At 41.4% G+C, this 15,954-nt stretch overlaps 1 protein-coding gene across 1 annotated transcript in view; it reads right to left on the bottom strand.

The window, feature by feature from the left end:
* Positions 1–15,954, bottom strand: part of SACM1L (SAC1 like phosphatidylinositide phosphatase) — a 34,872-nt gene that overhangs the window by 6,692 nt on the left and 12,226 nt on the right. Inside the window, exons 6-18 of the mRNA XM_083468224.1 lie at positions 15,126–15,185; positions 11,975–12,008; positions 10,563–10,664; positions 8,555–8,640; positions 8,093–8,179; positions 6,764–6,832; positions 6,604–6,683; positions 5,083–5,181; positions 3,033–3,171; positions 2,454–2,523; positions 2,286–2,358; positions 890–983; positions 256–348 (exon numbers count right to left, since the gene is read on the bottom strand). Coding sequence (XP_083324350.1) covers positions 256–348; positions 890–983; positions 2,286–2,358; positions 2,454–2,523; positions 3,033–3,171; positions 5,083–5,181; positions 6,604–6,683; positions 6,764–6,832; positions 8,093–8,179; positions 8,555–8,640; positions 10,563–10,664; positions 11,975–12,008; positions 15,126–15,185 — 1,086 coding nt within the window. The remainder of the gene's footprint in view (positions 1–255; positions 349–889; positions 984–2,285; positions 2,359–2,453; positions 2,524–3,032; positions 3,172–5,082; positions 5,182–6,603; positions 6,684–6,763; positions 6,833–8,092; positions 8,180–8,554; positions 8,641–10,562; positions 10,665–11,974; positions 12,009–15,125; positions 15,186–15,954) is intronic.

Here is a 15,954-nt window from a genome sequence, read left to right as displayed (position 1 = left end):
CTCCCAAGTCTGCCTGAGAGCCCAGGAACAGAGGGATACAAGTCCAATATTGGACACACAGGTTTTTTTCATTAGCCCCAAATGTAAGCCATTAAAGTTGCTCTACTCTTTGCAAAAGCCAATCCAGGGCTTCAGTTCCAGTAAGTAAAATGTAAAATACACGCAACCACAATACTTTGCTAATCTTAGCCTTATTCAACAAAGTTTAAATAGTGTTATATAAAGATAAGCTCACAAAAATTGAAAAGCCCTTACAGCCAAAAATTTCCAGTCTTTCTGCACATGAAGAGGACTGAGAGAATCTACTTCATCCACCGAATAGTTTCCAAGAAATAGATCTATAGCGTCCTGCAAAGCAATCCAGAGTTAAACGGTTGAGAATCAAGTCCCATATTAACCCACTCAGCACTGCCAAAACCCACCCTCCAGTTACTGTACTCTGCCCATTGGTCATCTAAAAAGTTGCAACTTCTCTGCTCCTTTCCTTCCCCACTTGCAGGCCATCTTTCCAGTGACTTCAAGGTGCCTCTGAGGAAAGGTCTCTCCCAGTTCTATACATTACACCTATGCTTTTCCGAATGCCGGGATCCGCTTGCCATTTGCTGGCTTGTCAAATGTCACGTCCCTCTCCTTCGTTTCCTCCCTCCTTCCACTTCTTGGAATCCTTTTCAACATGACAGTAGCCAAGTCCTCACTGCAGTTTTTACAACTGCCTGATCTTCTCACCACCCTGGAATCTCCCGCTTCTCCAGAATTAACTGCCTTGTGCTACATGCCGCATAAGCCCTGGGGCAGTGACCACGGTGCTTTTCGTTCCTTTCAACGCACAGCACACTTTTCAAGCTAAATAAAAAGCAACTGGAAAAGCCAAATGCTAGGAAGCTCTTACCTGTCTAAATCCATCAGAAAAGTTGTTTTTGTAGTAGCGAATGAGTGAGTTCCAACCATCCATCAGGAGGCCCCACTGAGTTCTCTTCCCAGTTCTATTAAAAAAAGAAGACGACTTTCAGTATTACAGAAAAATATAATAAAAGCAGACATTTTCAACAGGGAAAGTTGAAATCTGTTGCTTATAAAGAACTGGTCTAATATCGGTAGTGGTAGGAGCACCAGGGAGGGGCGTGTGTCTACCCCCAAATTGAAAAGGTAGGCCTCAAATCCTCTGGCCTTTCTTTTATAACCAAAGCACTTTCTCCACTTCAACCTAATTTTCCCCTCCCCACCACCACAAAGAGTTACCAAGGGCTCCACAGTAAGGCCTCGTGATTTCAAAAATAAACCCTTCAGAGAGTTCCTCCCTTTCACACATTTGCACAAATATTCCAGATACTAGCATGGTCTCTACAGCGCTGTTTTATTCTCATTTATTCAGAATCAGGGCAAACGATTCTTATCAAGGTTGTATTTAGCCTGAGAAAATATGAAACTGATGGAGGAATTTAGCTGTGGAACAGCTGGCTGTATAAACAGCATACGACAAAGATACTATTTTCATTTAAGATTGTAGCAAGGGAAGTTGCCAAGAGTAGTAAAAATGTGGAAAGTTACAGCCATTCACATTATAAGCCTAAATCAGGGTGGTCCAACATGCGGCCCCCAAGGCCTTTTGGGTGGCCCTCAGTAGCATTTGACAACCCCCCCCCCTCCTGCCCCGCAGCTCATGCTGCCTTCCCAAAACTGGGAAAGAGAGTCACTGGGATTTGGGAAGGAGGCTTGAGGGCTCTGATAGGGTCCTAGAGTCCACCTCCTTCCCATGGTCTACCGGTAATTAGTGCTTTGCTAGCTTTGGGAAGAAGATGGGAGGGCTCTAGGACCCTGCCAGAGGTTATGTGCCAAATTTTGGCCTCACTCTCTACCCCCACAGGACAAGGCAGTGTGCAGCCCGTGGGTTCCATGTTAAAAAACTATTGTGGCCCTTTTGGTATGAAATGTTGCACCGCCCTGGTCTAGATAAATAAAATAGAAGCACTAAGTAACAGAGGTAGCATTTTCTACACAGCATATTTGCTTTGCTTGCTTTACACTATTTTATAGTTTTATTCTGCTTTTATTTTAGTGATTAACTGCTGCACACTGCTTTGAGAATCCCAATAGCTTGGTTGAACGAGATACAATTTTTTCAAATTATTTCTAGATAAGCCTCAGGGTCCCTTCCCACTCTATGATTCTATGTACAGTAATACATAGCAACTATGGAAGCCAGTTCAGAGTGTCTGAACAACAGGTAACTGCTCTTAGTGAAGTTACAATACATTTTCTCCCAAGAAAGAGTGGTTCAAACTTGCCTTGTGTAGTCTGTCTTTAAGGCACCCGTTCCGGCGTATTGTTTGGCACATGCATTCGCATTATCGGCCCATGCTATGAACAGAGAACATTTTTTTTCTTTAAAAAGAGACTCCAAATAAGATGCTCATAAAAGTAAGGTCGACTTGGTGCCGAAAACCAAAACCTACCGTTTTTATAAAGCTTCTCAAATTCTGCTTGTTCTTCAATTCTCTGCCCGACATGCAAAACGCCTAATCTCTACAACGACAACAGAAACCCTTACTGTATAATAATAATAATAAATAAATTTTATTTAGACCCCACCCTCCCCAGCCAAGGCCAGGCTCAGGGCTGCTAACAAGCAATAATAAAAACAAGTTGAATGAAGACAACTTAAAAACAAGATTAAAATACAACATTGAAACATTGAAACATTAAAATGCAGCCTCATCACAGGAGGAGAAAGGGAAAAAGAAAGAGGGGGAGGGAATCAAATTGACTACAAGCCAAAGGCCAGGCAGAACAACTCTGTCTTACAGGCCCTGCGGAAGGAAATCAGAAAACTATGAAAACTGGACCATTTCAATGTGCCAGAAAAAGCACGTTCCAGAAACCTATAAACTTGAAAAAGGAGCTATGCATCTATGTAGACATTTGCACCATGCAAATATAGAATATTTTGTTTTATCAAATTTCTAAAAGGCCAGCAACATCCCTTTACACACAGCTTTTAAAGGGAAACAGAGAGACTAGGAGGCAATCATCACCTGAAGTTGTGCTTGGAGAGAGCGCCGTGCCAGAAGGCTTTGAATCACATTCGTCCGGTCCAGGCAGTCCATACAATTACTGCGGAATGTCCCTTCTTGCTGCATCACCACCTTCCCATCAGAATCAACCAGAAAGTAGCTGAAATACACAAGGGAGCTTGCCTAAGAATTCACAAAATACCACTTTTACATTTTTTGTTGAAACGCTACTACAGATGTGGAATCAGCAAAGAAAAATACAGCGGTACCTCGGGTTACATACGCTTCAGGTTACAGACTCCACTAACCAAGAAATAGTGCTTCAGGTTAAAAACTTTGCTTCAGGATGAGAACAAAAATTGTGCTCCGGCGGCACGGCAGCAGGAGGAGGCCCCATTAGCTAAAGTGGTGCTTCAGGTTAAGAACAGTTTTAGGTTATGAACGGACCTCCAGAACGAATTAAGTACTTAACCTGAGGTACCACTGTATAAAAAATCCTCTAAGGACAGCTTTGCTGGCATCCCAAACAATCTTTAAGTCAGTCTCCTTATTTAAATTGAAATCGAAAAATTCTTTTAAAGTCTTCATTTTATGACTCAATGGTCTAGTTAGACAGTAAAATTTGTGTTAAATTGCTGGTTTAGGGGGTGTTTTTCATCATCTGGAATGGATCAATCCACTTTCCATTACTTTCAATGGGAAAGTCCGCTTCAGGTTAAGAATGCTTCAAGTTAAGAACGGACTTCCGGAACAATTTAAGTACTTAACCTGAGGTACCACTGTATTTATGATGGTTTTCCAGATATATTTTTTAAAAAAGAAAATAATCCCAAAACAATCTCCTTAACTCTAGAGTTTTCCCACAGACTCTGAAGTATCGCTGCTGGTTAACTGCGCCATGAACAAGTTTTGCTTAGATCACAAAGGTTGCAATCATCTAACTATTTAATCATTCTACTTTTCATTTCTCTTACTACAAAACCTGCCAAGATGTCCTTTTTAATATCTTTCAAGACCAGATGTCTGAAATTACTGCCAGGATCCCCAGAGAAGGAAAGCTGTTCTACGTGCCCAAATGATTCTGGACTTGTTTCTTGAAAGCAGCCTCCAGGCCACACGGCAAGCCATGTTCAAAATCAAGGAGAGACCCAAAAGCTGCTTGCATTACAGCATAAATGTCTGCGAATTAAAGTAAAAAGGTCACATGCTCTTGGCCTGGTTCACTAATACTCAGAGCCTGTTTTAGAGGAGAGACAAACTAGGGCAAGGCAATAGTTGGCTGTTGCCCACAACGCATCTGGAAAATGAATTTTCTGATTCTCATGAGAAAACAAGGTTCTCATTACAGAATCTGGATTAACGTTTCATCCTTTTCCTTCTATTGAAATTTATAAGATGTCCTACTAAAAGCTATGTGTATTATTTATTATGACTGATCTTGAACATCCATACTAAATTCTTATTCAAAGAGCAGTGTTTTAAAAGGAAGTGTTCGGTTAATAATAAACATGTCCCAGGAAATCAAAGGGCTTCCTGTTCCGTAGAGAGGTTTTAATCTTGTTATAGGACATGGAATTCAATTCTGAGATTTCTGCTGGTTAGCCTTTGGAGATTTATCCATTCTCAGAAATCAAAATGTGCTAACTTTGTAACCAAGCGCAGTTGTCTCTGGTTTAAGATTTTAAATGTAACACATCTTTGCAGTGAACACCAGCTTTATATTTAAAAAATGGCCAACTATAATGATGCCGTATTATCAAGATCCTTATACCGTTGTGTAGAAATGGAAAAAGAAGCAAGTTCAGAGGATCTAGTTTAGGTAAATCCAAAGGGAAGTTAAGTTTCTATTAAATCAATGCAGTTAATTTCAGCCCAGATCACTGATTGTTGATATAATCTTCCTTAAGAATCACTACAACCACGCAAATTTCTTTGTGACTAAGGCAGCAGTGTCTGCTGTGTACAAATCAAATTATTATGTAACGTCCACTAACCACAACTAAATGCCTGCACAGCGCAGTTGCATATGACATGACATTTGTGGTTGTTGTTGTTTAGTCGTTTATATTACCTCAATTCATCTTGCTGTTCAGCTAGTTGATCCATTAAAATCTGGAGCCGATCCCACCTCATATGACTGCATTCTTTGTGGAAATCAAATGCTACGTATCTGGGCAGAGAAAGCACATGAGAGTTAGGAAGCTATTCACCAGTATCTGAATTGGGATCGGGGCAGCGGACAGGGTGGGGGAATGGAAGGAGAGGGGCTGCAGCAAAGGTCAGAAAAATAAAAACTTGCATTATTAAGCAGCATGAGGTTCCCCTGATAAAGCATTTTCTCAAAAGGTACCAAGCATAATATTAACTATGAAACAGGATTTTGTCTTTGGGATGGACAAAGGTCTCTGTTAGCAGGGGAGAAAAGTGGGGCTCGGAACTGTACAAAAGTTTTTAAAAAGCATGCTCTGCCCACCTAAAAGGGTTAGTTGTTGAAAGATAACTTGCCAGCTTCACATGAAAGTGTAATGTGTTTTTTTCCAGAGTTAAAGGCTTTTGTTGGTGGTTTTTTTTTTTTACTGCAAACTGCCCAGTGAACTTACGCTTTTTAGGTTGTGGGGGGGGGGGGAGGTGTTCAGTTTTCATTTTTCTTTCCAATTCAAACAAACAAACAAACAAACTTTTGCCTGCAGTCTTCTCCAGCAACAGGCTTATAAGCCTTAATTTCCCCTCCCAAATAAACATTTCCAAATCAAAAGCCACACAATGGCACTCTTGCATCTTGCCTCTCCTACCATATGACATAAAGGTAAAGGGACCCCTGACCATTAGGTCCAGTCGTGGCCAACTCTGGGGTTGAGGTGCGCGTCTCGCTTTATTGCCCGAGGGAGCCGGCGTACAGCTTCCGGACTGTATGACATGACCACCCTTATATTTGACAGTTTGCTTGGAGGGGATCTTCCTCCATCCCAGGACAGCCAGCTACCTACCATCTTCATGGATCTCTCCACCCAGCCAACCATGAACTCTTGTAACAACCATTCTACTTCCATTTCTCCATCTCTCATCTCTGAACTCTGATGGTGGTCTTAATATGGGCATGCTTAGAATCTGCACAGGTTTATTCTTTATTTGTCGTGGTCCAGAAAGGGGATTCAAACTTTCTGGAGCAAGTTTTGCCCTAGCACATTTGTGTGTGTGTGTGTGTGTGTGTGTGTGTGTGTGTGTGTGTGTGTACGCGAGCGCAAACACATCTCTTTATCCTGTCCTTTGACAACAGAGAGGTGTGCTTCTGGGGCCCACACGATCCCTGTGACTGATCTGTTCCAATTGTTTTTTAATTTCTGCTTTTAAACTGTTGTAACCTGCCCTGGGACCTGTGGTGAAGAATGGGTGATAGACAAACTAAAAAGAGGGACAGTAGTAAGCCGTGCGGTTTCATTTAAAGTCCTAAATAAAATCTGTGCAACTACAGAAAGCATGTTATCATTGAATTCACACAGAACTTGACATCTTCACATGCAGGTACAATTTTATGTCTAAACCAGGCAGTTGTTCTGATACTGATGCAAATACTGTTTCGTTTAGCATGTACCTGACCATTCCATTTCCCAAGCTGTTTACCATTTTTGAAAACGTTTGCTCAAGCGGCTTTTCTGAGCCCTTCTGGTTAACCTGCAAAGGAAGAAAAAGGTCACACGCAGCAGCGATAACATTTTCCTGAACTCAAATGTACAATTAAATTCAAATCTTACCAGGTTAACAATTATTTGCTTTCCATAGCTAATAATCTGACTGTCAAAGTGTCTTTGGAAGCCATCCATCTGAAAAAGAACATGGTACACTTTTTATTCAAAGTTTGGCCAAAGCGTCATGTTTTTGAGAATTTGTAGGGGGGGGAAAGGGGGGGGGCTTGCTCAATATTCAGTGAACATAGCAAGGGAATATTAAAAAGGTTCAATATGCAGCTCCAGCTGTGCAGAGTTAAAAGCAAATGGCAACACGTTCATGACTACTACAGATATTAGATCATGCATTCATTGTTGTTATATTCTGAAATTAGCCAGAAAACTCATCAACCATCTCTGCCTGCCTACAGCTTTTTATCCACCCTCCACAGTTCTGCGTATACCTGCTCTGCCTCTCTTGATGTTGCTGTGTAACACCTTGAGCCAAACAGAAGACTGTCGGCCCAGGGGGCTGGGGCAGAAAGACAATAGGGGAAATCTTTTGATTTTGAACTCCTAGCTCTATTGACAGTTTAAGACACTAACTAATGTGCTTTTACGCAAAAGAACATTCCAACGGCTCTTTGTTGGAACAGATCACTAGGACTGGGCACTATCTGATTTTCAACACTGTGATACATCAGCAGCTAAACATCATGATACACTGATATATCACAGTATCTAAAATAAGGATGGAGCTATGTGGAGGCATTAGCTGGCTTCATGGTTTTTCCCACACTGTGATTTTTGCATAGGATACGCACACACACATGATGATTTGCAATATATTGCCAGATCAAAAATTATGAAACCAATATGGATTTCAAACCAGCCCTATAGATCACTTTTGGAGCATTTCCCAGAAACCAGAAACTACTTGCTGCTTACAAAAGATTGTTAGCCTTTCAATGAGCAAATAATTAAGCAGGTGAAGTTCTTGAGTCCACATTAAATGGTCCAGTCAAGTGTTTGGTCTTGGTCTTACCAGGCACCCTTGCCTGCTAATTGGCATGCATCAAGGTTCAGGCATTCCCAACCAAAGGACCTTGTGAGGCAACGCCAGCCATCCTGTGCTTGACCTATGGACTGGCCCCAAGCTTTCTTGGATTAAAAAAAACCTCTTCAGTATAGAGAGGTTCAGGGAAAATTAAGGACTGAAATCTGTCTTTGAAGATGAGAGGACTGCTGCTTCAAGAGCAAACCTTCAAACCATATTGAGGAACACCTCAGGGGAAAAACACTCTGCGGAAGAGCAGCAACCACCTTAGGGATTTTTGCAAATGCATGCAGCCATTAGCACCATATTAATATTAAACCCTCGCTGCAGATGGACAGGAAAAAATAAATAAAACATACATGATTTATTGTTTTGCTGATCTGTGGCTTTGGTTTATATTTGAGGTTTGGTCTCTGCGACCAGAAAAAAGGAATTGATCCACGTGTCTGGAAAACAAATAGAACAGAAAACTGAAGCATAGAATTGAATTGAAATACTTTATTGTCACTTGTACAACTTGTATACAATGCTATGTTATCAACACAACCTCCCAAATAACCTCTGCATCACATCTTTGAGCAGACTTGCATTAAGAGGATAGAGGCAAAGACTAGTTATAAAAACCAAAATATAGGGCCTCAAACTTACTGGGCTTTCTACACCAGATCAAAATGTTATCTGTCCCCCCAGGCTTTTGGTTAAATTTTTCTAGCTGCCTCCTGTGCTCCTTTTAAATTATCATTTGACTATGTTCCCTTAATTGTATTGTTCATCTTGATTCCTTTCTGATGAAGGACTGTTGAGAAATTTCATAAACGTACCTGAACAAAAGATGCTTTGCTCCCATTGTAATGTACGATCTGTTCCGTTTCTACGAAGTTTGCTGCATGTCCTTCGGAATCAATACCTGCGAGAGTAAGCAATTCAGAGTTATACCTGACTGCCTATAGCTCAAAGCCTTATTATCCACATCCTTCCATTTCATCATTTCTGCATACTTCAAGTACAATGAAACCAAGAACTTCCAATAGGACACCGTGTCCTGCAGAGGATTATTTATGTTGCATTTTTGTGCATTCATAAAATGCTGCATAGACAGTGTGTTTCTGTTACTGGGTACAGCAGCTCTCCAAGAATAAAGGACGAGTAGTGGAAGATGCTTCGCCACCAATGAATCCACTTTGAGATGATAATCGTAATCCAAGGGAAAAAACATGCAGTTAGCTCTCTGTATCCACCGGGGCTTTTTGTTTCACAAAAACAGTTTGTTAAATAGCAGCAATTGCAGAATTGTGAGCGGTGCTATTCCAAGGTAGTTGTGGGGAGGTCGCTGCATTGAGTTGCACTTGGCATGGAGGGACAGAGAGAGAATGAACCACCCCTTTCTTCCTTCCCCAAACAGCAACTATACAAACTCCCCATTTCTGTGTGTTCAAGGCACACACGCACATCACCACAAACTGGCAATGAAAAGGGGCAAAAACGGCACAAAAATGGCAACCCCATAAGCCTTTGCACCAACCTTTGAGGCCTGTAGAGAGTTGTGTTTGAACAAGGAGGTTTGGAGGGAGAGACTGTGGGGGATTTTTTGTTTTTCAAAGGGTTTTTCAAGGGTGTTTTTTAGAGGGTGTTTGCAGGCTTTTTAAAAAAATATTTTTAAATTAATTTTCACAATTAAACATTATCACCGTGTAAGTACAAAAGAATAAACCACACACAAAAAATAGAAAATAAAACATTTTCACACAATATTAAATCCATATTTTAGGATTACTGAGATCCCTCAACAAAATGCAGGCTTTTTCAATGGTGTTCCCAATATATGCATTTTTACTTAAACGGACTGTGCCTTGGAACGTACCCCACACAGATTGATTTTGTGTGTGTGTGTATACACACATATTTGCTGATTTGTTTATTTTTATATGTGCATTTTCCTTCCTCCAAAGAAATATACCATATTTTTCGCCCCATAGGATGCACCTAGTTTTTGGGGGGAGGAAATAAAGAAAAAAATATTACTTCCGCCCCAGGCGCGGGGCTGGGGCGGGGGAAGCCCGAGCTTCCCCCGACCCCAGCCCCCAGAACAGGCTGCTATCCGCAAGCCGTGGGAGAGCTGCGCGAAGTCGGTGCTTCTGGGTGCCGGCAAGCTCTCCACTAGCCGTGGGAGTGCTGCATCTCCCACGGCTAGCGGATAGCTTCCTGAAGCCTGGAGAGCGAGAGGGGTCGGTGCGCATCGACCCCTCTCACTCTCCAAGTTTCAGCAAAAGCCTGCATTCGCCCCATAGGACGCACACACATTTCCCCTTCATTTTTGGAGGGGGGAAAGTGTGTCCTATAGGGCGAAAAATACGGTACTTTTATACACAAGCAACTTGAATCTGCATCAACGTGTGGAGATAGTAGAGGCACTTGGAGAACTTTTCAAAACTAAATCTGCATAGTATGTGGTAAAATACAACAACAGTTTCATCCTGTTAACAAGACTGCCTTTGGGGGCCTGTCCCACTCAAGGCAACTTACACAGAAGTGGGAAGGAGTCACTATGCTGACTTTTCGGCAGGTGGGTCACTGTTGCTTACCAGAAGGGGAAAAGAAGCAGGGAGGTCAGTGCACTAGAAGAAGCACTGGATTGGCTCTGCTGGAACATTTGACCCCTACCAACCTCCTTGCCCCTCCCCCTTCTGGGACTCACTTGCCAGGGAACTAGTATAGTTGCCACTCAGTGAGTCATTTCTGGCCTTATGCATCATTAATATACACCTTCCCATCACCGAGGTAGCACTACTAACAACCATTCGTGGTGCATTCGTGGTGCACGTGTCTTACCTCTTACATAGTAGCGCACGCCTGCTCTGAAACAACTTCTTCGAGAAATAAGAATCCAGTCAAAATATTTTCCATTAATGGAACAAGAGTGCATGATAATAACTGATTGAAGGAGATGTGTTAAGGAATACACATGTGCACACTGACAACAACAGTAAATCCGATAAGGGAGCGATATCACTAACCTTTCTCAGAATGGCTGAAATACAGGAATACGGACACAGAGCTGGAACACACACCATTACTTCCTTGACAGTAAAGCTTTCATCAGCTGAACGAGGAGAGAGGCAATGTTGAGGTATTCCCTCTTCTCTGAACTTCCAGATCTGCTCTAGAGGATTGTGGGACTCTCCAGAGCAGATTTAGTGAATCACTAAAAATTGCTTATCTCCCCTTTCCACTGATGGGAGCCTTATCATCAGCTAAGAGTCAATGTTGGATACAATCCATGAAGAACACATTTTCTCTATTTCAAACTTCTTAACACTGAAGTTAAGAGCAAGCAACTTAATATCTATGAGTGCAGGCATGATTAAAAATACTGGGGGGGTTTTGGTGCTTTTGTTAGGAATAGAGGGGAAGAGAAATTTGCATTTCCCCTCAATTTCCAACTGGTAGGGAAAAAGAGACATTTTTATGAAGAAGCCATTATGTTGGGACTTCAAACCAAACCTGATAAATAGTACTTACTGCACTGCGGATACACCCACACACTAACTAAAGTGAACTCCAAGGGCATATTATGTAGCCAAAATACCACAATGCACACAGAAGCAGGTGGTGCAACCATGCTTGGGGGATCCCACAATACTTGAAAAGTTCAGAAAATCTGCAGAAAAACCCTAAGAGGCATCCCACCCCATTCCAAAAAACAAAAAACCAACCAACCAACCCAACCAACAGATACTACTGAATGGCCATGTAATGTCGGTCAATTGTTTGGGGGAGAGGAGGGGAAGCCAAGTGAAAGCTAGAGTGGGGGTTAGAAATGAAAATCAATGGAGTTTTATGGAAGAAGGCCTGGCTCAACACTGAACAGGAGCACTCCACACGTCAGCATTTTGGTCTCACCAGCTAATATCTTAAACACAAATCATGACCCCTTCTTACACTGGAACTGAACAGCACAATTTTTTTATGTTCTAGCCAAGAAACAGTAAATAGTATTACTCAGCCAGCTCCTTTTCTCCCAGTCCCTGCAGTGCCTGGATGATGGTGTTTTTGGAGGGGGTAGCTTTTAGGATGAAGTTGGAAGTTTTAGAGGAGGTATTCAAAATTGTATATGCTAAAAAGCTTTGGCATTTCCACCTTCAAGTTGCTCAGGTACCTCATTTTGTAGAATGAGTGTGGAAGCAGCACTCTGCCAGGGCTCTAAATATTAACCGAATTGTGACAGAATCATGAAAAGATACATCCATGCATCACTGGAGTGGCAAACCTATGGATCTGTAAAACAAACATTTCACGGTTGAACCACCATATTTGAGTATTTGAAGACTTGCCCAAGCACTGGACATTGGAATGTCAAGAAATACAGAACTTGCACAAACTAACAATACAGCATTTACAACATTTATTCACAGTAAAATGTCCTGTACTCACACTGTATGTGCTTAATGCCACCTGCTTGTAGCACACGGATCAATAATATACCTCAATTATATCATGCTTTAGAATTTTGAGCCTCGCATATGCATTGTTTCAGTATCCTTTCAACCACCTTGCAAGGTAGATGAAACTTACTCCTTATTGCATATGCATGGAAACAAGAAGGCCACCTGACACATTCCTACCAAAGTTGAGATTTGGCAGACAAAATGTGGAAGGGCAAAGCAAAGTAACCCCTTCTCACATGCAAGAGAAATAAACTTATACCTACACAGAAGAGGGATGTACAAGGGAAGAGTCTTGTTCAAAGTCTAAAAATAAGCATTCCTTAAAGGAACCTGTTTTCAGGAACTTATATTATAAGATTTGGGATTTGTAACATGAAACTGTTTGAAAAACACATTAGTTGTTGTAACTACAGTCGTACCTTGGATCCTGAACGCCTTTGTACTCAGATGTTTTGGCTCCCGAATGCTGCAATCCCAAATAATTGTTCCAGTTTGCAAACGTTCTTTGGAACCCGAACGTCCGATGGGGCTTCCATGGCTTTTGATTGGCTGCAGGAAGCTCCTGCAGCCAATAAGAAGCCACACTTTGGTTTCCGAACATTTTGGAAGTCGAACGGACTTCCAGAATGGATTCTGTTCGACTACCAAGGTATGACTATATGTACTCCACCTTGAGCACTTTGGAGGAAAAGTGGGATATAAATGGAATAATAAATAAAACGAGTGGCTTTGATGCTTGCATTTTCTTCTCTCTGAAGTGAAATTTAAACTAAGAGTTTCCCCAATTCTCTGTTCAGGTTCTTAGCTACAAAGCTACACTAGCTCTTGGTTTAAGAAAATGTTTCCTATTACAGGTTACACTATGGTCAGATCAGGGAAGTTTTTAATAAGGACAAAAAAATAGGTTTCCAGGTGGAAAAATCAAAACTAGAAACAGAACTGTTAGAACCAAAAACTAAGGTACTTTCAAGAATGTATAACTTGCTGTTGAAATGGAACACTCAGGATGAAACGGTTAAATCAGCTATGATAAAATGGGCGCAAGACATTGGACATAACATTATGTTTGCTGACTGGGAACAGTTATGGACCACCGGTGTGAAATTCACGGCATGTAATGCCTTGAAAGAAAATATTATGAAAATGATTTTCAGGTGGTACATGACCCCAGTCAAGCTTGCAAAAATATATCACTTGCCAGACAATAAGTGTTGGAAATGTAAAGAAACTGAAGGAACATTCTTTCACCTTTGGTGGACATGCCCAAGGGTTAAGGTCTTCTGGGAAATGATCTATAATGAACTAAAAAAGGTATTTAAATATACCTTCCTTAAGAAACCAGAGGCCTTCCTTTTGGGTATTGTCGGCCAGAGAGTGCTAAAGAAGGATAGAATTTTTTTTATGTATGCGACAACAGCTGCAAGAATACTTATTGCAAAACATTGGAAGACAGAAGATTTGCCCACTCTGGAAGAATGGCAGATGCAACTGATAGACTACATGGAATTGGCAGAAATGACTGGCAGAATCCGAGACCTGGGAGAAGAGACAGTGGAAGAGGACTGGAAGAAATTTAAGGACTATTTGCAAAAGTACTGTAAATTGTATGAATGCTAGAATGATGCAGGATAGAAAGATAACTTGGCATTAGTAATTTAGTGGAAAGAAATATGAAAATAATTGAACTATAAGAACAAAGATGAAATTTGATTAATATTATGTCAAGCTTAAATATTTATATATTTGATAACAAAGGGTAAAATTGGAGACATAATATTTGAAAGGTACAAATTAAAACAAGATTTGAGAGAAGGTGAAGTTTTGCTGAACATGACTTTGTAAACGGGAACGCAGGAAAGGGAGATGTGAGGGGGTCTGAAAAGAAGGTTATGGAAATCTGGTTTTTGAAACTTAATTATGTTGTATTTCTTTTGTTCTGTGTGTATTTTTTTATTTTGGTGATGGTGTTTTATGTGTTTGGTGTTATATTGTTTAAAACCTTTAATAAATATTTTATATATATAAAAAAGAAAATGTTTCCTATTACCTACCAAACTTATGGCTCAGGCAAAACCTCAACCTGGGACTTTGCGACTCTTAGCCCACCCTCTTAGTCATTGGTAAACAATGATATCTGCTCCATGGCTAAATGCCGTTGGCTCAGAGCGTTAATTGTTGGATCGTACCATAAGGCAGCTAATTGCAGAAGTAAGCATTTGTATGAACGTAAAGAGCACAGAATAGGTGAGGGTTTTTCCCCTCCAAAGCTGCAGGCTAGAAAGAGATTGTTTTCATCACTAACAGTTTCACAAGCTGCTATTTTGTTAAGCCGACAGTCTTAATGAATTGTTTGGCTCTCGGCAGCTCCTGTGACATCTCAAGGGAGATTTGTAGTATCTCTTGTAAAGGCAGCATTCTGGGAGCCACCTCACCCAGATCCATTGGCAAACACTCTATTTGCACCTTGCCTGTTCACTGCCTGTTCACTGCTGAAAGGGATTAGGGTGGTTAGCTGACCTGCGAGGAATTAATACCACGTCTTGGCAAGGAAAAACTGTATCCTGCATGCATAATTGAGGACTCTTCTTATCGAGCTGTGCAAGACGTTGAATGAGTGAATTTGCTCTACACACGTCTTAATAGGAGGGTGGCTGACAAATTTAAGTTCCCAACACCTTTGGTTGGGAAAGATGCCTAGGAACCCCCACTTTATTAAGGTCTTTTTCAACTAGCACAAGCACTAGCGTTTTTGCTCCATTTTAAAATAAAGGCTATTGGTTTCTGTAACACTTATTACTATATAGTTTGCTACAGCCATAAAAGACTTCGCATTTTATCACCAACTGTTCTGGTCACATGAACCCAAAAGCAGGCCAGCTTTTATAGCTGTGTTTCCCCTGTCTTCAACATTATGGAGATTATGCTCAACAAAATGCATATACATTACCTCAGGCTGAGCAGCGAATTCTCTAAGGAGGTGCCCATTCCATACAAACCGAGGATCAGCCTGCAAGGAGTTGAATCATAGGGTAAATTTTAAACACCAAGGGCCTTGTTTGCTTTCAGACAATGCTTTCCTGAAATGTGGCAGTATGCCAATCCCTTTCCCCTACCATCTAACAATGAAAGAAACACATGCCTCTCTTCCCCAAAAAGAGTACAGTGGTGCCTCGCAAGACGAAAATAATCCGTTCCGCGAGTCTCTTCGTCTAGCGGTTTTTTCATCTTGCGAAGCAACCCTATTAGCGGCTTAGCAGATTAGCGCTATTAGCGGTTTAGCGGCTATTAAAGGCTTAGCGGCTAAAAGGCTATTAGCGGCTTAGAAAAGGGGGGGAGCGAAAAAAATCGCAAGACTCGCAAGACGTTTTCATCTTGGAAGCAAGCCCATAGGGAAATTCGTCTTGCGAAGCGCACCGAAAAACGGAAAACCCTTTCGTCTAGCGGGTTTTCCGTCTTGCGAGGCATTCGTCTTGCGGGGCACCACTGTAAAACATATCAGGTGGTAGATCAGTGGTTTGCAGAATAAATCCCCAAACTATCAATCTAAATTTAAGATCAAATGGCTTTTGTTGCAAACAGGATATTACACAATAATACATTGCAACTTTTACAGTTTAAATAAATATAAAAAAGGTAAAGGACCCCTGGCAGGTTAAGTCCAGTCAAAGGCGACTATGGGGTTGTGGCACTCATCTCGCTCTCAGGCCGAGGGAGCAGGCGTTTGTCCACAGGCAGCCTTCCAGGTCATGTGGCCAGCATGACTAAACCGCTTCTGG

Source organism: Podarcis liolepis (genome assembly GCF_965112155.1).
Source record: "Podarcis liolepis genome assembly, chromosome: 12".
NCBI classification, from domain to species: domain Eukaryota; kingdom Metazoa; phylum Chordata; class Lepidosauria; order Squamata; family Lacertidae; genus Podarcis; species Podarcis liolepis.
Note: the sequence above shows the minus strand (reverse complement) of the source record. Positions and strands in the feature narration are given on the sequence as shown.